At 43.1% G+C, this 24896-nt stretch overlaps 1 protein-coding gene across 3 annotated transcripts in view; it reads left to right on the top strand.

The window, feature by feature from the left end:
* The window catches only part of ASTN1 (astrotactin 1), a 293665-nt gene that overhangs the window by 85410 nt on the left and 183359 nt on the right, over positions 1 to 24896 (top strand). For all 3 annotated transcript variants that reach the window (XM_032393411.1, XM_032393409.1, XM_032393410.1), the window contains exon 2: positions 22670 to 22857. In XM_032393411.1, the coding sequence (XP_032249302.1) occupies positions 22670 to 22857 (188 nt within the window). The remainder of the gene's footprint in view (positions 1 to 22669; positions 22858 to 24896) is intronic.

Genomic DNA, 24896 nt, shown 5'->3' with positions numbered 1-24896 from the left:
GGGGGGATGGGTTAGCCTGGTGATGGGTATTAAAGAGGGCACGTTCTGCATGGAGCACTGGGTGTTCTACGCAAATAATGAATCATGGAACACTACATCAAGAACTAATGATGTAATGTATAGTGATTAACATAACATAATAATAAAAAAAACAAACAAAAAAACCCTCCCCTGAACAATGGAGGAGGGGGAGGGAAATCCACGCTCTTGTGGTGTCTTTGAAGGCACGGGGAGGGCCATGTCCTGGCACTGAGACCTGCCCTGATTCTCACCTGCCTTTTCTTCTTCTGGAAAGTCTCCCTGCTAATACTCTTCGTATGCATGCCCTTATGACAGAGGGATCAAGGGGCCACTTCAGAGGAGCTTAAGCTTCAAACAGCCTTTTCCAAAAATAACAAAGGTGGAGGAAAGAAAAGAGAGCCGTTTGTGAGTGAAAGCCTGAGCCAAATACAAAAAACATGAAATGAGACACTGTGGAGGAGAAAGTAACCTGAGAGAGCACAGAAGCCCATCCCTCTCACTTGACAGAACAGGAAACTGAGGCCCAGAGAATACTTGCCCTTACAGGACAGTGTTGTCCCAGTGTCATCCTGGGCCCCAAACCTTTGCACACTGCAAGCTTGTAGAGGAACTCATCCGTTCCCAGGGCTCCAGCTTACCATCACTCCTGCCTGACCAGAGAGGAGAAGTTTCTCTGCGTGCTTCTGATGCATGCATTTACATACCTATGGGATGCTCCAGCCTGGAGGTGCAAATGGTAATTGAGACTATGCACATGGGAAGCTCCACTCCCTCACTCAGACCTCCTCCCACCCTGCATGCCCTCTGTGGGTGAGCCTCCCACTAGCCTTTCAGGGCTACCCACAGGCCTTCCCTTCCCCTCCTCCCCGCATCCCAGCAGAGACTCACTCTTAATTCCTCCCCTTTTGTTGTTTCCGCCTTTTCTCTCTTCTGTTCTTAGTACAAGCCCCTAACCCCTCTTCACTCCACTTTTCCATTGGTGATCTCCCTGTTCCTGATCTCAGCTCTCGTGGTCTTTCTGTTCCACAGCCAGGTTTTAGAGGCACAAATCAGACCCTTTTGCCAGTGGATAAAGTTCAAGCCCTTCAGCGTGGCACACAGTGGCCCCTGCACCTTGGCCTCCAGGGAGCTCTTCAGCTTGGTACAGCCCAGGATCTCGGAGGCTGCTCTGTTGTTATTACGTGGCTCCATGTGAAAGCTGACAGCTTGGCCAGCGTCTTCCCTTCGCCACGTGCACTCTGCACAGAGAACCACCTTTATCTTTAAATCGAGTGCCAGTGTAACTTCTTCTTTTAAACCTTCCTGATTCTCTCCTTCAGACTCCTAACCCAGAGAACAAATTGGTGGTTGCCGAAGAGGAGGAGAGTGGGGGGAATGGGCGCGGAATGGGTGAAGGGGATTAAGCGGTACAAACTCCCAGTTATAAAATAAGTAAGTCATGGGGACGGACAGTACAGCATAGGGGAGATAGTCAATAACACTGTAATACATTATCCGTGGTGAGCATTTTGTAATGTATGTAATTGTTGGATCACTATGTTGCACACCTGAAACTAATTTATAACTAATTTACTATTTAATAATTTTAACTAATTGAATATTCTATGTAAGCTATACCGCAATTAAAAATTTTAAGAAAACATCAGATTTTAGGCAGGATAGTCAATGGTATTGGAATAGTGTTGCGCGGTGACAGACGGCTCACCGTGGTGAGCATCACACAACGTATGGACTTGTCCGATCACTATGTTGTATACCTGCAACTAATGTGACAGTGTGAACTATGCTTCAATTAAAACGAAGTTTAGGGAGGAATAAACCACAATGTTTAGATGTTGTTGGGTGGTCAAAGATGTGAAAATGGTCAAAAAAATTAAAAAAAAACAACAACAACAAGCTATATCCTACTTCTGTCCTGTGCATACCTCTCCGGTAGCCCCTTTATGGCATTCCTAGTTGTTGAGTTTTTTCCCCCTGCCCATTCTAGAATGTAAACTTATGGACCAGCTCATTCATATTTTTAACCTTTAGTATTTGGTGTGAAGATAGGACTCAGGAGAATACTTTTAAAGAAGTGAATGAGGGGCACCTGGGTGGCTCAGTCGGTTAAGCATCTGCCATCGGCTCAGGTCATGATCCTGGGGTCCTGGGATTGAGCCCCACATTGGGCTTCCTGCTCTCGGGGAGCCTGCTTCTCCTTCTCCAACTCTGCTCATGCTATCTCTCACTATCTCTTTCTCTCTCAAATAAATAAATAAAATCTTTAAAAAGAAAAAGAAAAAGAAATGAATGAATGGATGGGTGAGTGAAACTTTACAGTGTGTACTAGTCACCCAATCAGGCAAGAGATCCTTGGTTTTCCTTCTTCTTGTTCATGTTTTCCCTACTCCATGTTGTCCAGCGAGAAGACCCAGGCATTTAAAATGGTATCATGGGGAGCAGCTGGCTGGCTCAGTCAGTAGAGCATGTAACTCTTGACCTAGACATTGTGAATTTGAGCCCCACATTTGGGGTAGAGGTTAAATAAATTAATTAAAAAAACAGGTGCCTGAGTGGCTCAGTCTGTTGAGTGTCTGACTCTTGATTTTTGGCTCAGTCATGATCTCAGAGTCCTAGGATCAAGCCCCACATCAGGCTCCCTGTTCAGTGGGGAGTCTGCTTGAAATTCTCTCTCCCCCTCTCTAAAAAAATTTTAAAAATCTTAAAAAAATAAATAAAATAAAATGATACCATCAGTGCAGTTTCTGTACACAATTTTTATCTTATTTTCAAGTTGAAGCATTAGAACTCACCAGCTAATTGGAAATAAGTGAGGACAGGTCTCCAGTTTCTGGTTTGTTATCTCTCTTGTGGCTCATTATATTTTAATTGTCCAAGAAAAAAAATACAGACAGGAAGGATACATACATGTATTGAGCGTCTGCTGCACACTTCACACATGGTCTCATTTAATGCACACACACCCTTTGAAGTGTGCATTATTATGTACGTTTTACAAATGAAGACACAGAGGCTCTGAGGTTATGTAACTTGCCTGGGATCTTTTGACCAGCAAATGTCAGAGTTGGGAGTCTAACCACGTCTGTCTGATTCTAAAGTCCATTCTCTTTCCCCCTCACTACACTTCCTCCCTAGGGAAACAGAACAGAATTAGGGACATAAAATCTCAAGAAGTTTCACTAAAAGACATTCCTCTGTGACTCCAATAACAAATTGGACTGAAGAGGTAGGTGCTGTGAACCCTAACGCTAATCCTGTTGCATGACATGATTTTGAGAAAGTCAATTAACCTCTTATTTTCCATCACCTTGTATTCACAAATAGGGGATACGCAGACTTTCCTCAATCAATGAATGAGAAAGAGTTACTTCCTAAGTTGGTTTGTGTTATTTGTTACAGAAATGCGTTTGCTGTAATTACTAACCGTAAAAGTGACCTTACTTGTATAAGAAATTAGTATTGGTCTAAAGGAAATGACAGCTGGTCTAGTGAAAAATCAAACTGTTGAATCCAAAATTGATTCCCTTTTTATTTCACTTTATATAACATCTCTTTTGAGGTGTGTGATGCCTGTATTCTTTTACGCCTGGTGATAGGGTAAAAAATGGAGGAATGAAGAGATGTTTAGGCTAGAAGAGGAAGGACAGTTAAGAGTGTGGCTGTTGAACATTTTACGTGCCAAATTGATTTTTTTTTCCCTAGGTCTAATAACTCCAAGGTGGAAATGGATATTTTTCCTTGAGCATTAAACACATAACATTCATGGCACTCACTGGACCTCAACAGTTAGCGGCTGTTGACAGAACTTGAATGTTGACAGTGCAGAGTCTAAGATTGAATACACCGGACAGAGCAAGAGAGAAAATATTCAAAGTAGAAGCATTTTAGAATATAAAAATTATACTTTTGATTTTTTTCTGGATCCTGAGAGGCAGTATAACAGAAAGAACCTCAGTCTGAGACGCTTTCTCTGGATGTCTTATGAGCTAATGCTCCGTGTGACCTTGGGCAAAATATTTAACTCTCGGAATTTTGTTCTGGTTTAAATAGAGGTTGTGGAGCTTCTGCTGTTGAGGGGTTGGGCATCTGCAAGATGAGGACAGTATCTTTGAGCTCCTTCATAGCACTTCTGTCCTTTGGTTTCGTGGTGGCTGTGGTACTCCGTTCTGTCTCAAGCCACCTTTAGAGAGCATGCCTGATGAAGTAGGTCAGCAGGAGAAGGGAAATGTTTGAAGGCACAGAGAGTGGGAAACAATGGGAAAATGGGGACTTGAGTTTTCTCCTTGAAATCATGGTACTTCCTTCAAAATAAAGACCTAAATAAATAGATTTTTTAAGGGCGCCTGGGTGGCTCAGTCGTTAAGCGTCTGCCTTCGGCTCAGGTCATGATCCCAGCGTCCTGGGATCGAGCCCCGCATCGGGCTCCCTGCTCCGCGGGAAGCCTGCTTCTCCCTCTCCCACTCCCCCTGCTTGTGTTCCTTCTCTCGCTGTGTCTCTCTCTGTCAAATAAATAAATAAAATCTTTAAAGAAAAAAAAAAAATAAATAAATAAATAAATAAATAGATTTTTTAATTGGAAGTAAGAATTAATGCCAGCTTCTAGGAGCTAAGTTCCTGAAAGATGAAACTCCTTGACACGTTCTTATAGTAACCCCTGTGATTAAGATGCACGAGGCTGGGGGAAACTGAGCTTGGCCCCGACACTGGGACTTACAGATTATCCCCCACCCTTCCATGCCACCGTTCTTCTGGGACCTGGGAAAGACACCAGCTTCTTCACCAACAGCCTGTCATTTTGCCAGTCGGAATACGCTCTCAGACATTCAATCCACTCTTTCCTTGTTTTATAAAAAGTCCAACCTTTATACACCTAATATGATTTAGTCCTGGTTTAATTTCCTGAATCTTTGTGCTGCTTTTTCTTCCTGGCTCTCATGTTCAGTACTGCCAGTGTCTTTGTCCCCGCAGGTGCAGACAAATTAGCATAAAGAGTAAGTTGCAGAATTGGAGAACAGCAAATTTGATTTCAAAAGCCATTTCAGATTGAGGTCCATTTGGTGGCATTAGGAGCAAAACTAATAAACAAACCAGATTTTTTTTCCCTACTCAAATTGATTTTTTTTTTTTTTTTACTTGACAGGATCCCTTTAGAAGTAGAATATTTTATCAAATTCTGATTTTAGCTGTCATGTACAGTGCTTTTTTTTGTTTCCTTTTTCATTATTGCTGACTGTTGAGTTATGTGGGTTGGCGAAGGAAAATCTTTTCTTTTATAATAAAGAATGCATTGCCTTTCCAGTGTCATTATCTACCCGTGTGTTTCATGACCTTTTAGAGGCAACACATTGTGGTTTGACACTGTTCTTCAGGCTAGCATGACTCCCATTTTACAGATGGGAAAAAATTAGAAAGAGACTTTCAGGGCCATACCCAGACTTGAAAAGATACAATTCTGAAGGAACCCGGATCTAGTTGACTCTCTCACTGACTCAGCAAACATTGTTTATGGCTTCTCTCATAAGGAGTGAAATGTGTTTATTTGCCTGTTGTTCTGGGGGACAGGAAGAGTTTGTGGTAAGCTGGACAGACGGATCGGAGGAAGCCTGTGCCGTGTGTCATGATCAAGGTCGTCCAGTGAGGGGTCGGAGTTCAGAATTTAATGAGCGTTTGGGTCTTCTGAAGGATGTCCATGTCTCTGTGGATAGACCCCTGTGATTGCAAGGTGCGAGGACTCAGTTCCTCAGGGAAAATCCTCGAGAGGATTCACACATGTCAGCAGGAGGCAGTGACCTTGCAGGGCTCATGCTCCTGCTGGACCCCAGGGCAAGTGACCTGGATCGCGGGACAGTGCTCAGGGCTCTGTAGAGGGCTTTGGGATATTCCCTGTGTTATCCTGCCATGCATCAGCTTCTTCTCACCCCCCTGCCATCTTGCCGAGCGTTTCCCTCTCTGCCCCATGTCTTTTCTCGACCCCAGAGCTTTGCTTACTCATGTTTTTTCTATTTCCTCATTTCTCCAGCTTGAAGTGGCCCTTATGGCGCAGAGACTCCCCATATGTGCATTTACTGTACAGCTCTCTGAGCTCGGCTTCTGCTGATTTTTGCCTGATTTGTTCCATATTCCCTATTTGAGATTCCTAAGAGGAAGAATCTGATTAGCTCATCTTGTGCTGGGCCATGTCATGGGTCACTGCCGCGTCCATAGACAGGCTGCCCTCGGTGAGGGGCCCACCCTGAGAGGCTCACGTGGGAAGAAGTGCCTAAGGAGAGGGCTGTGGGAGGAGGGACAACTCGTGCCCTGGCCTACTGTTCTCTTCATAAACCTTCCTAATACTATTCCTCACCCTGAAGTAGTCTGCCAGCCTCTGAGGAATCATTTCTAGGAGCAAAAATATTTTCAAGGCCAGAAAAGGAGAAATCATTGAAGTGACCACAGCTACAAGACACTGTCTGAGGAGCTTTACACTTATTACTTCATTTCCTGCTTACAACAACTTTATAAAGTAGATATAATCCTTTTGGGGGCTTAAATAACCTGTTCAAGACAAACCGGTATTAAGTAGGGAGGTTGATATGCAAGCGCAGTCTGTTGCAGACTCCAAAATTATGCCTGCAAATTATACTCCTTCCATATCTAACTGGGTATCTGTAACTGGCATTTTCTCCACCTGAGTCAAATTAAGCATCTATGAAATAATTTGATTGGAATTGTAGCCGTGATGGGGGGAGGACCGTAAGCCAGTGCCGGGGTGGAGGGGGGAGCGTGGGCAGGTGAGGGAGGTCTCTCTCTCCTCACGAAGCAGGACTCCCTCGTGTCAGCCTTGCGAGGTCATGTCACCCCCAACAGACACGAATGTGCCATGTGGCAGCCTTCTGTGACTTGTATTAACACAGATCCATCATTAATATGACAAATATGCACACCTGCAGACTTAATTGCTTCCATTTTCTTGAGTCACTGATAGGTTTATGGCCTGCTGCAATTCCAGTAAAACTGAAGCAATCTAGATTGGACGAAGAAAGTGTCTTACTCCAATCAATCTCTTGAACAGACCCAGACTCCAGCCCTGATGACAGACTTTCTTTCTAGACAGGGTAATTAAAGAGGCAGAGCCAGCTACTTTTTAAAGTCCCTTCATCTTAGTTTTATCATCTGTAATACAATCTTAGAAACTCTAGACGGGAAACATCTTTTCTTCTCCCATCCCTCCCCAAATGATTGGCCCTCCCTCTTGGCAAAGGCTGTATGCACCCTCCGTCTGTCTTACTGCAGAGGCCGGTCAGGGTAGGCTTTCTGGTTTGCTCCTGAGGGGATAGTGGATGTGCTGAAGGGTTTCTATTAGAGTTTGGGGATCCCTCACTTAAGATTGAAAGGCCTGCCCACAAAAAGAAAAGCCATCTTTATACCAGAAGCTTTTTCCCCGCCAAATTCAGGTTCGGCTCTGCCCACAAAACCAAAGATAACACAAAGTGGGATATCACTTATTCCTTACAGTATTGTGGAAACCTCTAACAAAGAGAGCAAAGCTACCTAGTGTATGTTTTGTACCAGTGGAACATTTTAAATACCGAAAAAAAAAACCAAACCCACACAAGGATTTGGAAAACTTTAATAGATTATTAAATGACTATGTAGGAAATAATGTGTGTTAAATAGAAATTAATTGACCAAAAAATATATTTTGGTAACCATCAGGCGTGTAAGAGATCCCCACAAGATATAAAGAAATGGTGCCAATCAGAAAACCCTCAAATTCTTTCATGATTGTGGAAGGGGAGAAATGAGAAAAGTAACTGATGGAATGACTTTTCTCAGTTGTTATTGAAGAATTTGTGAAATTTCTTTTTTTTTTTTTAAAGATTTTATTTATTTATTTGAGAGAGAGAGAGCACAAGAAGGAGGAGGGCCAGAGGGAGAAGCAGACTCCCTGCTGAGAGGGGAGCCTGACTCAGGGCTCGGTCCTGGGACTCTGGGATCATGACCTGAGCCAAAGGCAGACGCTTAACTGACTGAGCCACCCAGGTGTCCTGAATTTGTGAAATTTTAACAAATATCTTACTTTCTGAAATTTAAGTATTAAGTAATATTGAGCTGTTGACCCTTGAATAACATGGGGGTTGGAGCACTGACCCCCTGTACAGTTGTTTGACCCCCCAAACAACTAATAGCTTACTCTTGACTAGAAGCCATACCGATAACATAAACAGTTGATTAACACACATTTTGTATGTTATATGTATCAGAGGCTGTATTTTTATAACAAAGTAAGCTAGAGAAAAGAAAATGTTATTAAGAAAATCAAATCATAAGGAAGAAAAATACATTTACAGTGCTTTACTGTATTTATCGAAAAAAATCCACATATAAGTGGACCTGTGCATTTCTAACCCATGTTGTTCAAGGGTCAATTGTACTAAGGATACCCCAAACCAGGTAATAAGAATAGTTAAGTTACTGATGGAGCAAAAGATACAGCCGTGAGTCCTGAAGAATTTCAGAGATGAAGTTGGGGAAAATGGTGTCAAAATATTTCATTCGACCTGAACTGGCAGACCATTCCAGTTTGTAAGGATTCAGCCCTTATGGGGGGCAAACCACCAAAGCTGATGATGATGGATGAGGTCTGTAAATACTTCAACATGAATTGAATCCAGTGTGAGTGTAAGGGATGGGCACAAGCAGTGGGGGTCATGGTAACGCTGGGAGTCTATAGCAGGAATCAAGTCTGAGTGTCACTGTTATAAGGGTGTACCATACATGCTCATCAAGAGGATCTACTTAGATTTTCAGAAAGCTTTGCCAGGTTCTACCTTTAAAATCTATTTTTTAATGGTCAGTTACCACCATATTTGTTGGTGATGGAGCCTCAGTTACGAAAGCAGTATAAGTGACAGTCTTTACACATGATTTAGATGATACTAGGCTTTATAGATAAACTAAAAAGTCAAGTTGATGGAGGCAGTCTGCAAGTTGATCATTAGAATCCATGTCAGAGGACAGAAGAGAGGGAGGTGATTTCTATACTATCAATGTCAAGGCAGTGCTCTCCCAGATACAGGATCTAGTTATAGTTATAAAATAAAAGGGTGTATGTCACATCATTAATGATTCAGAAAAATAACCTAGAATTCATTAAAGTCATTTCGCTGGAAACATGGACCCAATATGCTATCCTGGCTTAAATGGGGGAACAAAATGTCATCATAAAGGGCATGGGAAACCCAACAGTACTCTACACTTATGTAGAGCCATGTTGATTCTTTACCAGGAATAAGATAATTTATTCTTGTCACTGATCATTAAGGATCACATTAATATTAATAACTACAACTCATATTTCTTGTATTTTGAAGCATTTCCATTTGCATTTTCACTTTAATCACCTCATAAGGTAGATGTTTGTATTACTCCCATTTTTTGAAAGATAGAGAAACTGAGGCATAAAGATTTCAGAGTAATAGGTGCAGGAACCTTGCCTCAGACTTAGGGTTTTATGATACTAGGATCCTTCCTGTCTCTGCTATATTGCATTCTCCACGCTAGGGAATGCATTTAATGAACCCAGAGGAAACATAAGAACGGCAGGTGCAGAGGTCAAGAGTAAGTGGGTACGGTTCTATGAAGGTAGAATAAAAAGCCTGATACATACTAGACACAAAAGCCAAATATGGATGAAAGAAATATGAGTCTGCTGATAACAAAGGCGAACACTGTGAGAGGAAGGTGATCCATATTTATCACATGAAGTATGTGTGACCTTGTTCACCAAATACTCAACTGCTAGGATTCAAAGTTCTATTTGAAACCCAGGGAGGGTGAGCTTAGGGTAAATAAAGGAAATACTTCTGGTACAATCAGAAGATATAGGTTTAGTAAACAAACAAGATACTGGAAGTTTCATGAATGAAAAAGACATAGCTGCTAAGAAGATGAGATTGACCTTAGCTTTTTTTTTTTTTTAAGATTTTATTTGTAAGTAATCGCTACACCCAGTGTGGGACTCGAATTTACAACTCTGACATCAAGGGTCCCATGTTCTACCGACTGAGCCAGCAAGGTGCCCCTAGATTGACCTTAGTTTTAAGACAATGTCCAAGAGGATATGAGCCTCTTGACACAAAATTGCCTTCCAGCTCTGTGCCTTTTTGGCTGAAGCTATCAGCTGTCCCTAAGTTCCGGTTTTTGTGTCCTGACTTAAGTCTCATAACCCACTCATTTCTGCTACCATCACCTGTGTTCTCAATCTAATGGCTTGATTATGAAATTTATAGCTGTATTCCTTTAGAATGAGAAGCAGAAAACCCAGCAATTTTATTTTTCATTTTGCAAAACTCACCTAACATTGTTTTAGTTACAGCCTCTAATTAATGGGTTAGTTCTACTGAGTAGGGAATGGAAATGTCAATGCCACCTCCACGTGTTAATTTCTGATCTTTCGTACTAATATGGTATGCCAGGACCAGCAAAGAAGGAAAACTAACCATGGGAGGTCATCTTGCAGTGGAAATATGGGTGGAACATTGCTGAAAATTAAAAATGAAACTCCAGAAGAAATGTAATGCCAGTTAAAATACAAGCATAGTAACAAGGCTGTGGCAAAAAGTCAGGAGAAAAGGGGCAAGGAAGACATAGTGAGCAAGTAGATGAATTAGAAATTAGTCTTATAACAGAGGGTATATACTAGGATCCCCATAGGAAGGGGTAGGGAAGGTTCAGAACCCAGACTCTGGAGCTAGATATCTTGTTTGAATTCGGTCTCTTCCACTTGCTAAGTGTATGATGCTAGGCAAGCTACTTAACCTTTCTGAGCCTTAGCTCTCTCACCTGTAGTTGTTCTCCACTTTATGCAGCAGCTGTGAGGATGCAGTGAGTCAATATATTCAAAAGCCCCTAGGTAGTACCTATCTTATTGTAAATACTTCATAGGCATTAACCATTATTCTGAATTGGGTTCTAAGACCATATGTGTTTGGGGGCTGATATTTGTACTTTCCAATTCTTGACTTGATCAAGTCAAAAGAAGAGAATATATGGATAGATTATCAGGTCCAGTTCGTGCATCACCACTCCCCATTCTCATGGCCATGGCAGATGATACCAAGGATTCTGCCTGACTGATCTCACCACAGCCCTGTACTTGGTCACTGGTGGCAAGAGGTGAAGTCAGCTTGTTGGCTTGGGTGCTAATAATCCCTCACTGGATCTGTCCCTTAGAATTCGTAAATGGACAGTGTGAGGCTTCAGGAAGAATGTGTTCCTTTTCTGGAGTCATGGTACCAAAGTCATGTGACCTAGCCTCTCCGTACCTCACCTTCCAATCCTGGGATAATAATAGTACCTACCTTATAGGCCGTCAAGTAGCTTACAGAGCATGTATGTGTTTAGCTAAATATTGGTTGTTGTGAGAAAGAGTAATACTTATCAATTGTCCTACTTCATTTTTGGCAAACTTAGCCTGATCTTTATATCATCCAGCACTTTATGAATACTAAGGCCATGCAGAGCATGGTGCCATGAAGTATATATGATAATAAAAGCACAGAGATTCAGACACACCCCACAGAGCAGTCACCAGCACCATAAACGGGCAGAAGAACAAAGTAGGCATGAGGATTGGTGCCACTGATGAATGCAAAATGGTGGACAGACTTTACCTGTTTTCTAAAATAAGTCCTTTATGAAGAACGCCCGACTCCTTATTTTTCACTATCAGCCCCTTAATGTGTGTTTCGTGTAGAGGGCCTGTAGAGGAGGGGAGGACTTTAGAATTAAGAGAGGGCTATAATAAAGAAAGAGGGAAATAGAAGTGGAAAGATGTTAGCAACTGGGCCTGCCAAGGTCTGCTATTCCTGTTTAAGCAGCAACATATTAGAACAATCAAAGGACCTGGTATTCCCTTAAATTACTGTCACTGGGGACTAGATGGCTAGATCCACAGTTCCTTGGGGAGTCTGTCAGGTCATTTAGAGGTCATCTTGACCCCTACTGTAATGAGCACTTATACAAATTAGCCTGCAGAAATGGGCCCAAGGCAGTGTCAAGAGAGTCTTCAGACCCATAACTGGAAGAGAAGAAGAAGCTGATCTGATCCTCCAAGGGAGTCTGTCACAGGGAAATCACATCAGATGGCCATGGGATTTGTACACCAGTGAGAATTGGTTAATAACTCAATTTCATTTCTGGGTCTATGAACCCAAACTCTTCAAACTCCTGACAGTGTTTACTCTTGCTGTCTATCTTCTGTATATCTAATTCATTAAGCTGAAATACAAGCACAGTGGTTCATGATTTCTCAGGATAAATAAACATTACTCTGGTAGACAGCACCATTTGGTAGAAAGAGCACTGAGCTCGGAGTCAGAAGGCTGGATTTGAGCCCCGTTATCTCCGTCTCATTAGCTCTAACCCTTGCGATCATCACTCACCCTCTTTGGCCTTCTGATTCTGTTTCTGTAAAACCTACCACACAGGATTGATGAATGAAAAGGAAGGGGGCTTTATAAGAAAGGGCTTTGCATGTTATAACACAGTGATTATAATAAGGAATTTTTCACATGCTTGAGTCGCTGTAGAATTCCCTCCCACTCTCCTTTCTCAGGCTGGATAACACAGCAGAGATACGGAAGATTATTACCATTTTTCATCTTCACTCTGTAGGAACCTAAGGTTCAGCTCCCAGTATGGCAATTGTAGATCATAGAAAGATGGAAAATAAAATCAGGGAATCTTAGAGTGAGAAGAGGCTTTAGAAGTCACTTGACCCCCCTCTTCTGAAGGAGGAAATAGTTTAGAGAGAAGACCCTAGAGAGATGCCTTGCCTGCCCAGCCGTGTATGTGCAAGAAGGCAATGCTTATGGTCAGCAAGGTGAGCTCACAGGTCTGTAGGAATGAGCTAGAAAGCTTTGTTCCCCACTGTTAGTTTAACACTATGTCCATTTGGCCCTTCCAGCTTCCTTGGCCACAGTCACCACTCCCACGCCGCTCTGGGGACGCCTGCCTGTGTCAGTTCAGGAGTATCTTGCCATGTGCCTGATAGCAAGCTCACTGGAGCTGGCCTTGCGTGCCAGCCTTGAATGGGCACAGGTAGCTCAGCCTCCCTCTGCGAGAATCCCTGCGGCCGGATCTTAATGCAGAGGTCTGTGGGTGGGAGTTTTATAAGAGATATCTACAGAGTGTTCCATTCGCTAGCAAGCATTGGAGAAATGTCCACGAATGACTTGGCCCAGGTTCCTCATGGACCTGAGCCGATTCCTGGACTTTGGGTTCCCAGACTTATGAAAACTCTTAAGCAGCTAAGTCATTTAAAAGTACCATTTGCTTAACTCTGTCAAGGATTATTAGCCAATTCTGGAATTTATGTGAGTGATTCTAATAATGACAACAACAAACAGTATTAACAAGGACAGTGAAGACATTGATGTTGACTGGTGTGCATCAGATGTCAGATACTATCCTGGGGTTGAGATTTGCAAAGTGAGAGAGTGAGAATTGAAATAGTGGAAAGGAACAGTAGCCTTGATGCCAAGGGGCCTAGGAATTTTCCTTCCTAATTAGTATTTACTAACTGGGTGAACTTGGGTTAAGTAGGTTGACTTTTCTAGAATTCCTCGTCTGTAAAATGGGGATATAAGTACCCCCATTAAACGGTCATTGAGGATTAAGGTAGCTCGTGAATGTTGAAGGGCTTCTTAGCACAGCTAGCGCATAATAGGTCCATCATTACTCGTTGAGTTGAATCACAGGTGATAAGAACAGAAATACAAGTGGATGAGCACTAATTAGAAATGGAGATGAATCAAGACGGTTGAGGACAAGCAGCGAGCTTTTCTCCTTTTTAAGTCATGTCCAGGTGATCTTTTGTGGTTCTCATTTTCCTTTCCCATCCCTTTCATAAGGTGAAAGCCAGAGGGGACCTCATTGAAACAGTTTGGGATCAGAATTAAAGCAAATACTAAACTCTTTGTTAATGAAGGACTAAAAGTACAAGAGAGAGGATTCAGAAGGAGCATAGCTCTCACTGGGTCTGCGAAGCAGTATCCTCGCAATCACCCTGCATCCATCTAGTGCCCTGGCTCTCCAAAATCCAGGCATCCATATTGCTTCCAATGCCAGACTGCAGGGAAGTGGCCCCCAAGGACTTGCAAAGCTCAAATCAGAATTCCAATCATGAAACCGCAGGCTTCAAAATGACTTATTCTCATTACAATGTATGAAATGATCCGTAAATACATATTTTAACATTACGGAGTTTAAATATTATTACACATCTTACTTGATGTCAGATTTTGTTAAATGCATGCTGTTATCTCAATTTACAAAGGTCAGTCAGGTGGTAGTGGAGAATAGAGCTGGATATATTTAAAATTTTTCTTACCAGTACATCTGCGGCTCAGATAACCCTGCCTTTTTCAAAGAGCTTTGGGCTTTTTTTCTTTTTTTTTCCCTTTCAAATGAGACTTTAATGAGTATCATGTGGATAAACTCTTTGCAGAGGTTTGAAAAGATCCAGAGAAACACTGTAGTCGGAACAAGCAAACCATTTTGGATGAAATCATAAGCCATTTGAATGCTTCCTCATCTCTCTGGTTGTGTCAGAACCTTTTGGCTGCATTTTTCTGCCACAGGAATGTTTTCATCTCCATGGCTAGGTAAATAGAATGTTCGTGTAGTTGCTTGATTGCTATTCATGCCAGCACAGAGTAGCAGAGTGACCTACTTCCAGCAGCATCCATAGAAAGCTTTGCTGCTTTCCATCACATCTGATCTTAAAATCTACCTTCTGTTTTTTTTGCATCCTCTGCCACCACTCGGCCCCAGAGACAACAAACCATGGACTGTCAAGAGTCCTTCTTTCTTTCTCTAATCACTCTTGCTTTCTGTGTTGGTTCATTTTAGTCCATCTTAAACCTCTTCTGGAAAAAGAGAAGTGGAGTGTGGCTAGCCTTAAAGGAAATGAGCATTTCTAATGTTTAAAGGATCGCTCTATAAGGTGGGGCTGCCGAGAGAGATCAGGTGACGTTTTCTTACTGAGACTACCCTTGTCCACATAAACATACAAGGTTGATAACTCGTTGGAAACCATTTGGAGGCATCTGTATGTGGATGGTTCTTTACTATTGGGGACCACTGACTGGAGTTTCCAGAGGTCACTATCATGAGTGTCCATACTGCCAATCCTTAGTCTATAAGTTGACAGGCTGGACTGAGCTAGAAGCATCCCAGACTCCAAGAGGAAAGTCTGATTTGAAAAACCTCTGCAGAGTCTTATCCAGTTGGCATACAGAAATACACTCAGTCTGCACCTGATTTGGATTGTAACTAGAACCAAAGTGTCATGTGTGGTTTTGAGTCATGGAATACCATGATCACAGATGGGAAGTCTTTAGAGACCTTCTGGTCCCATCATCTGAGGTTGAGAAAAGTGAGCTCCAGAGAGGTTATAGCAGCTTTATTCTCCCAGCTCCCCCATCCAGTGCTCCGTTCAGCCTGCCATTCCATTTCTCATCACTGGATCATTAATGCTTTGAGGCGCTCTTCTTTTTTGAGAGTAAATGTCACCAAGCAGAGGAAATAGAAATTCAGTTATCCTTCTTCTGGTCACAAGTGAAAATTTCTCTTCCAAATCTACAAGTCAAGAAGGTTCTACTTACTTGAAAAAGAGATTCTTGAAATTTTAAGCCTTTTGCTATAAAGTGTTTCCTTGCATAGCTCTGTGGCCATGGCTCAAGCCATGAGATGATACGAAACAGCCCCATGGCAGACAGCGAGTTGAATAGAGGAAGCACAGTGAGAGCCCCAGTCCCAGTTGGACTTTGAACATCTTGACATAAGAATTTCCTGGCTATGTTGTCTCCCATTTTGTTGTTCACTAAGCTAGGCCTCCGTAGGCACAGACTTCAGGCAAGCAATCGGGTGTTTCTGGCATCTGTGCTCCTTGAATTCAGGCCCAGCAGGGCATCTTATCTTATGGGTTTCTCACTCTGGGCTATGGGATTGTATCATTTCAGAACTCCATTCCAGATGGTCCCCGTGGCGAGAGGTGTAGAGGTCCAGCCAACTCAGCCCGAGGGACATCGCTTCTCTGGCTCGTCTCCTTTTCTTACTTCTCTTGACTTTGTCCTTCCTCTTTGCATTCTTCTCCTTTGTCTGCTCTTCATCTGTCCCTCATCTTTCTTCACAGATGGCCAGGACACTAATGTGCTGCTGTCATTTTGTTACGGAACAAGTTGGGGTCTTTAGAGGCTGCCATTCCAGAGACATTAAAGACTTGGGTCACGTTTGATACCAGGGTAAAGATTCGCAGGATAATTAGTGATCCTCTACTGTTATTAACCCCTGACTTAAGCAGGTTATTTTCTAACAAAGATGTTGAAAGTTAATGCCACTGTTAATAGTTTCAGTTGGAAGACCATAATGAGACCATGTGGGAAACTACACCTACCATCCATATCTTTCAAACTCTGAAATTGGGCAGGTGGGGGGTAGGGTGGGAAGGAAAGTGAAAAAGAATGGAAGAAAAGGGGTAATTATATCATGGGCTTACCTTTGGTTACCTTCATGATAGTCACTGATGGAGAAGACCCATTTGTTATTCTTAGTTTGGAACAATTGGCTTATCACTGCTAAAGTCCTGAGCTTGTAAGTTTCGTCACATAGGGAAACTCAGAACGGCCTCTCACATAGCACGTTTTTAGCGATAGTCCCTTTCCCTTGGAAGTTTTTCGTAAAGAATATGGGGCTAGTCACAATATCACACTTAACAGAATTGAAAAACAACCAAGCAAAACTGATAATGCATAGATTACCCTCCTCCAGTCCCCTAACAGCAGGGAGTTTCGTGGTAGTGCATTTTATTTGTCTTCCAACTGATCGAGTTCTTTTCTAACTCGGCTCTGGGAACCTCCTGAGAAGCTGTATGAGATTGGGTTTGGAGGATGAGTTTCTAAGATTAACAGCAAGTTTGAAAATCCTGATAGTCAGTAATGGCCATCAGGGGGTGTCACCCTCAACCTTGAAAGACTGCATGGTCAGTTCATCCGATGCCTCAACATGAGGCTAAGAATTGACAAGTTAATGCTTCCTTCTGGCTTGACCTCACCACTTGAGCAACCTCATTACTACTTAGCTGGGTTCAGCTTGAAACCCAGCCTTGCCAGGAGTGAAAAAGGGGCCCAGAAAGCCAGGACTACTCAAAGCCACTCTAAGTTTCTCTGTGAATGAAGGGATCTTTGAGAATTTCTCCATTTCAAATCCACGTTTGACTTAAAATTCCCAAATTCTTTGAAAGAGGACATCATGGATCTGGTGCTCAATGAAGTTGTCTTTTGGGGAAATTCTGATGCTAACAGGCTGTGTTGTCTTAGCAGCTCAGTTCAGGGATGCTCAGCATGAGGGGACACCTAAAGAAGGGACAGGGCACTTGGACGGTGTGAGGGAGTGGTTATGTCTGGAAAAGGAACTTTTGTAGCAAGCCTTGGGTATCCTAAGCTAACCCCACAAAGAGACAGTGTTACAAGTTCACAGCACACAAACTAACATTAGAACAATGACTAAGGGGGCCCCTGGGTGGCTCAGTCGGTTAGGTGTCTAACTCTTGATTTCAGCTCAGGTCATGATCTCAAGATTGTGGGGTTGAGCCCTGCATCAGGTTTCACGCTCAGCGGGGAGTCTGTTTGAGATTCTTTCTCTCCCTCTACCTCCCCCCACCCCGTGTGTGCATGCGTGTTCTCTCTCTTTAAAATAAATAAATAAATCTTAAAAAACAAAGAACAATAACTAAGGCTAATTTAAAAGTGATCTTATCTCACTCGCCTCTGTGCCTTTCCCCCTCCCAGATTATTCTCTAGCATGTCTGTCTCTGCTTGAAGTCCCATCTTCCTGGTTCCTTATTACATGCAGAAGCTCCAACATTTCTTCCTTAGAAACCACATATCTGCAGCAGCATGAATGAGAACCTTTCTCACTAGCCTGAGGTCCAGTCTGAAAATAGGCCTGGCTCTTAAAGGCTCTGATGAAATATCCCAAACCTGTCCACCCTGTGCTCAGAGGGAAAGGGGAGGTGGAGCGTGGGTTCGACCTGAGAAAAGATTGGACGTTGTTTGGCACATTGAAATGATCGTCTGTCTAGGTGGTCATGGGAAGCACACTGTTCTGGACTTAGAATCATGGAATGTTAAGTTACAGAAGGATCCTGAAATTCTTCTATCCAGCTCCCTCTTATACAGATGAGAACACTCAAAGCTAGGCAGCTCATTCAAAGTTAGTCTAGACCTGGGTCTCTTGAATTCCAGGTCAGTATTTTGGTCCCTGCAGAATATAGGATTGGGGTTACCCTGAGACTGGGATTGAGTCCAGTCAGTCTGCTACTCTCTTTCTGGGTCTGCTTGATCTTTCTAAATTGTGGCCTCATTCACTTCTCTGCTTATTAAAACCATGGGTGACTTTCCATTAGCTCAGAACTCCTTAAACTGGCATTCACACCTTTCACAGTTGACATCAATCTACATCTCTAGCCTTTGTTGGTCCTCCACAACTCCTCTGCACAAACTCCACCCTTCTGCCAATAGGCATCATCCTGCAGTTTCATTGTACACATTGTTCTCTTCATCTGGAGTTGCCTCCAGCATCTCTTCCCATTATATCCCTTCCCATGGGTTTCTGTCCAGCCGGGTGCCATCCCCTCACTCAGCACTGCTGTTACTGCTTCGGGTACTTAGTCATGGCCAAGTCTTCAGTCTTTTACTCGATCAAAGGCTCCTTGAGAATAGGGATCATTAGCACAGTTTGCTGAATGTGGCCATTAGAGTGTGCTCTAAAAATCTTCGTTGTGTCCAAGAATAAATGGCATCCTGCTTTCTGTGTATTCCAGGCAGTTCCAGAATTTTGGGAGGTGCTGAGAGATGTGAAGCTTGTGTAGGGGAAGAATGGACACGCTGAAAGTAAGGAGAGCCTTCCCTTCCTGGAGATCTTGGTCCCACGGTGTGATGGTGGCCGTGGTGCCCATCCCACCCATGGTATCTTGACATGGCTGTCAAGGCTTCTTTTGGCACTTGTTTTATGAGTACACTGTGGCAAAGGCTCTGTCTGAGCCTCTTCCATAGCCCTCAGGAAGCCGTGTAGTAGAGTAACCATCACCTCCCATCTGTACTTCTTGGGAGTCTCAGGGAAGGCTTACATTGTAGAGCAATTTCTGACATTCTTCTTGAGATGCTCTGCTAACATCCAGACCCACATGATTACATTGGTGTTTCAAGCTCTGATCCCAGCCCCATTGGTGATGAAATCCCCAAAACATTTACTGTGCCCTTTGGTTCTTCATTGGTTGACCTAGGGCAGATATGGCATAAGTAAATAAGTTCCTGGTTTTGTGTTTTAGTCTTCCCGTGTCAGATCCTGCCAGGACAGGGAAAAAAGCCAAGGAAGAAGCTGTCATTCTGTAATTATCTTGAATTTTTAAAATGACAGGTGCCCTCATGGGCAGGCATGGTGCCCTCCTTCCTTTGCCCTTTACCCTCTACAATGAGTCTGGTCTGGGCTGAATCAGGATATCGCTGTCTATGGGAATGGGCACGAATAACTCATAAAGAGATTCAGAGGGCTGGCCTGGAAACCAAAGTCAGAGATTCTATGCTCTCAGCTCACCTCCCCATGGGAGCATTTTGTCAGTACCCCCACCACACCTGTTCTTTCTTTAGTACCATCACCCCTAGGACCCTGGAGCAGAAGGCCTTCCTCTTCAGAAATTGGCTTGGACTGCCAATAGGCATGGGTTGCTCTTTGGGCTGATGAAGATGTTCTGGAATTAGAGTGGCAATGGTTGCACAACTTCGTGAATATATATACTTCGAAAGGGCGAATTTTATGGTATGTGAATTCGATCTCAATTTAAAAAGAAGTCATGGAATACTAAGACTTTGCACAACAAATTAAAATATAACAGCACAAAAACTCCTAGAACACCACATGGACTCTGTCCTCAAGTGCTTTCTCTTCCCTGCGCTTGTGCAAAGATCATGTCGTCTGGATTGTGTTGGGGGTGGAGGGGATCTGATAAGTTTTATCCCCTGTTCTGATTCAGGCTGGCATGACCTTGGTCTGGGTGTTTACTTGTCCTTACTTCCACAGTTAAAATGGAGATAATGAGCCTGGCCTTTTTGATGAGGGTCTCCTGGGAAATAAAAAAAATTGTTTTAAGTGCTTTAGAGTTATAAGGTGCTAGATTCCTTCTGAAGAGTTATAGGAAGGGTTGAAGTGGCACCCAACATGTGTGGAATTAATCCCAGGCTGCTAAGAGCAGGTGTGGGTAGGAGGCTGCACAAGTGTGGCTCTGGGTGATTTAATGATGGCGTTAGGTGCTCTATTTAGGAACTGTGAATGCTTGTGATTCTTGTCCGTGGTGAGGAGACTGTTTGGTTTCTACTGCAGTGGCAGGGAAGGGACTTGGGGGAGGGATGTTTTTCCCAGGAGGAATCTTCCTGGTGCTCCGAGGTGAAGGCTTGACCAGTGGTTGGGAAGGGGCTTGTGATGAGGGGGCTTGCAGTGACGTGTCGCAGGACTGCTGCTGGGAAGCACTCCCGAGGGTCTCTCTTCACCTGGAAGTCTGGAAGTTCTCCTTTAGAGGAACGGCGAACTCAGGAGGCCCATGTCACTCACTGCCTCACTCAACAAATGGGGCTGTGCTATGGAAAACCAAGACCCGGATGCAGGGGAGCTTCCAATTGTCACACTCTCTGCCCACTGCAGCTTCCTGGCTGCTTGTGCTGGTCACTTCCCAGAGCATGGGCAGCCTACCATCCTGGTGCGATGACGGAGTGTTCCAGGCGATTGGGCGAGGGGCTGAGGATGGAGTGGAGCTCTGCTCGTCTTGTCTGTGCTGTCCCCTCATCGTCCCTCACACACCCATTTATTCTTCTCCCTGGTCTGGAGGTTGTTAGGAAGAGGTAGGGAATACTATCCGTGTCTTCTAGAGACAGGCTAACGACCCTGTGGCTCATATGAATTCTTCTCAATGAACTACCCTGAGAAGACCGGACAGTATTATTCTTCCTTCTCCCTCTAATTCTCCTATCAGTGTCTGAATGTCCTCTTCCCACTTCTCTACCTGTTACAAGGAAGTCCACTCTCCCTTCAAGACCCAAAGCAAGTATCTTCTTCTGAAAGGTTACTTTTCTCCCCTTTTTCCACTCTCAACCCAGGCAAGCCTACTCTCTCCCTCTACATTTCCACATGGTATCATTATGCACATGGTGTAACACCTGCCACATTCACATTCACTCAGCGTGGGTTGCCTTGGAGAGCTTGTTGAGGGACTCATTTAGATTAGTATTACAGTGCCTAGAACAGTGCCTGGTGCATAATACATGCCCAGTGGATATCTGGTAAGTAATGAATAAATATATAAGTAAATAAATAGAGCCCAACATCATTTGTGTCCTCCTACAAATAGTGAAAGATATTTATAAACTCCATAAATATTTAAAATTACTTCCCTCTTTATGGTGTGGTACTTGATGAGAATACTATTCCAAATGTGTCTTATTAAATCTTTTTTATGCCTATGGAATTATTATTTTTTTTTTTTGGTCAAAGGTGATAAATTTTGGGAGAAGAAGCCATGCCTTTTAAAAAAATGAAATTTTATAAAGTCATGCATTGCCAAAGTGTGCTCAGCAGAATATTAGTTCCCCAGGGTGGTAATGGTTGTTAAGGAAAAAAGGATTTGGGGGCCAAATGAAGTTTAGGAAAGGCTAGATTAATCAGATCTCTCTATTGTGGGATGTCTCAAAGCTTCCATATGATATTGCTCAGGAATATTAGCAAGAGAGACACGTAATAATTGCATACTCCTGTAAGAGTAGCTTAGCACCTACAGTGTGAGGTGCATAGTAGGGTTTTGGTATTTTGTTATTCATCGTTGGTGATCATCCACTGTCCCGATCTAGAGCCTGAGAGCTGGCCAGCGCTTCTGTCTGTAACAAGGGCCCACTTCTTCACCACCTTCTCCACATGCACCACCTCTGCTCTGCAAAGATGAGAGAAAAATTAAAGGGAATTAAAACATCACCTGCCACAGCAAGTATCACACATCTCCAGTGGGCTATGCAGCAAATGATTGTGGTTTTAGAAATATCCTGTCAGCCCCAGGTGCTCTACAGTAACCTCTCAGGGCTGTTCCAGACGTGCCAGTTCTCAGCATAGTAATTACCAAACCCCTCCTTGGTAGATTCACCAGTATCTAGGAGTAATTTCTAAGGAACTCACATTTTCAAATTTACAAGAGGCAAACAACCTTGTGTTTACCTCGGGGGGTTATCAGGGTATTCAAACTGTGCTGGGTAAAGGATGCTATTGATCATAGAAATATGGGGAAGAACTTGAATTTTCACCTTGGTGTTTTTCTCAGTGGGTGAGAGCCTGGCTCACTAGATTATGGAGCAGAGACCTCTGGGGGATCATTCTCTTTTTCTCAGGGCCTCTTCCCTTCCTTGACATTCGAAACAGCAGTAAACCTGTCCTAACTCTAGCTGGACTCCTTTGTTGCCTTTAACTGATGCTGGCTAATTGGTACCATTGTCTAGGAAGAAGATGAATAAGATTCGGATTGGTCCAGTCAGAATTCTGACCCGTGCCTTTGGTGTTTGTCTTCTAGAGATCTCAGGGAACACAGAGGACATCCCTCTGGTGCGCTGGAGACAGCAATGGCTGGAGAATGGCACTTTGCTTTTTCACATTCATCACCAAGATGGTGCCCCCAGTCTCCCTGGACAAGACCCAACGGAAGAACCCCAGCATGAGTCAGCAGAAGAGGAACTGAGGATCCTGCACATCTCAGTCATGGTAAGCCGCATGGCTTCAGCCTCTCGGGCCATAGCTGATGTTATCCTGACGTGAAGCGCCTTGGTGCCATAGACAAAGCTCTACAAAACCCACTGCACAGTGATCGTTGATCACGTGAATAAGTAAACGTCCCATTTGTGGGAAATGTCTCCACCTGTGGTGAAGTAAAAGTTGCAATTATTTCTGTACCGTCATTACCCAACTGTTCTCTTTGGGAACATGCCTAGACATGGTGTGACTTTTACAGACAAGAGACAGTATCAGATGGGGGCAGTGGATTGTCTTAGAAAGGGGTTATTCAACTAGTATATCAGAATGTCTTATAATAGTTGCTCCATACATGTCTGCGGAATGACTGAATTGCCAAGCTGCTTGCTGCTACCAAGCCCCTCTTCTCTCTTTTCCAAGCAGGGAGAAAGTCAGCGTTTGGCTTCCTCACCTCTTACAACAAAGGGCATGTTAATACATACTTGCCCTTCTCCATAGCCTAGCTCAGAATGTCACCATCAGCATCCCTTCTCCTCAGAAATTTGAGGCCTAAAGAAAATGAGAAGATTCTTTCTAAAATTCTAGGAACCTGTGTTTTAGAATCTCACTCGAAAGTAAGTGCTACAATGGCAGGCAGGGGTTTTGTTTGGTGGTGTTTTGTTTACTGATGTATTCTTAGCACTTAGAACAATGCATTCACATAGTTAATGTTTAATAAATATTTGTGGAAGAAATGAATGAATTTCCCCAGTGGAGATAGAAAGTGCTTGTTTCACTTGTGGTAGGTATTTTATGTATTAGTATTATATTGGTAAAACCAAATACATCATTTGCTTCTAGGGTAGCCTGAGAGCAGGCTGAGGCTGGACTGATTCTTCATGGGCCATATGTACGGGAAGGCATGGGTTGCTTCACATTTATGAAACTCTACAGAAAACCAGTCTAGGTCTTGGTCTAAACTCTATTACTCTGGCACCAACACTACATGCTAGTTAGTTTTATATATCAGATTGGGAGAAACTGAGCACATTTTAGATATATAAAAATTTCCATCACCCAAATATTTGGCATTGAAACTCTCCCCATAAAATCTCCACTGAGACGGTATGTGCTATGGTGAGCGCTGTGAATTGTGTAAGACTGTTGAATCACAGACCTGTACCTCTGAAACAAATAATACATTATATGTTAAAAAAAAAAAGAAGATAGCAGGAGGGGAAGTATGAAGGGGGGGAAATCGGAGGGGGAGACGAACCATGAGAGACTATGGACACTGAGAAACAAACTGAGGGTTCTAGAGGGGAGAGGGGTGGGGGGATGGGTTAGCCTGGTGATGGGTATTAAAGAGGGCATGTTCTGCATGGAGCACTGGGTGTTATATGCAAACAATGAATCATGGAACACTACATCAAAAACTAATGATGTAATGTATGGTGATTAACATAACATAATAATAATAAAAAAATCTCTGATAAAATCTCAGAACATAAGTCTTCTACTTCTTCCTCAACTGGTGTCCCCATGAACAACTGGCTTGATAGATTACCTGCATAGACACAAGCTACTTTATTTAAACTGTATGGTCAAGAAAAGAGTCGTTGAAGAGCAAATGGTACACCTGTGTTTAGATGTGCTAGAAGGCAGGCAGGTGAGTGAGATTGTTATGCCTCACATTTACAAATTAATTGAGGTTTATGATATGGCAGTTACCCTACTTGTACATCCTTAATTAAAGACTAGCATTTACTTGCTCAGGGAAGCTGGTCTTCTTTAATGTAGCTTGTAGTTTCCAAAGAGTGGTGAGAGCAGGCAGATCAGCTGAATCAACTCTGGCATTGACCGGAGTGACAGATGTAGAGTCCCCGTTGTCTTCACATTTATGGTACGGTCTGATTGCAAAGAAGGGCACAGTGGTGGACTTCCCACCAGCCATTCCCATCCTCCCATCATTGTGGAAAACAGTCATTGTCGCAGATGGTTTTTGTTTCATTGTGTTTCTTTTGGTCTAAGACCATTTCAAAGAACGAGTCATCACACCAAAGAAATGTTTA

This window comes from Phoca vitulina, unplaced genomic scaffold (assembly GCF_004348235.1).
Source record: "Phoca vitulina isolate PV1807 unplaced genomic scaffold, GSC_HSeal_1.0 scaffold73, whole genome shotgun sequence".
Classification (NCBI taxonomy): Eukaryota; Metazoa; Chordata; class Mammalia; order Carnivora; family Phocidae; genus Phoca; species Phoca vitulina.
This window is presented reverse-complemented; position numbering and strand designations above follow the sequence as displayed.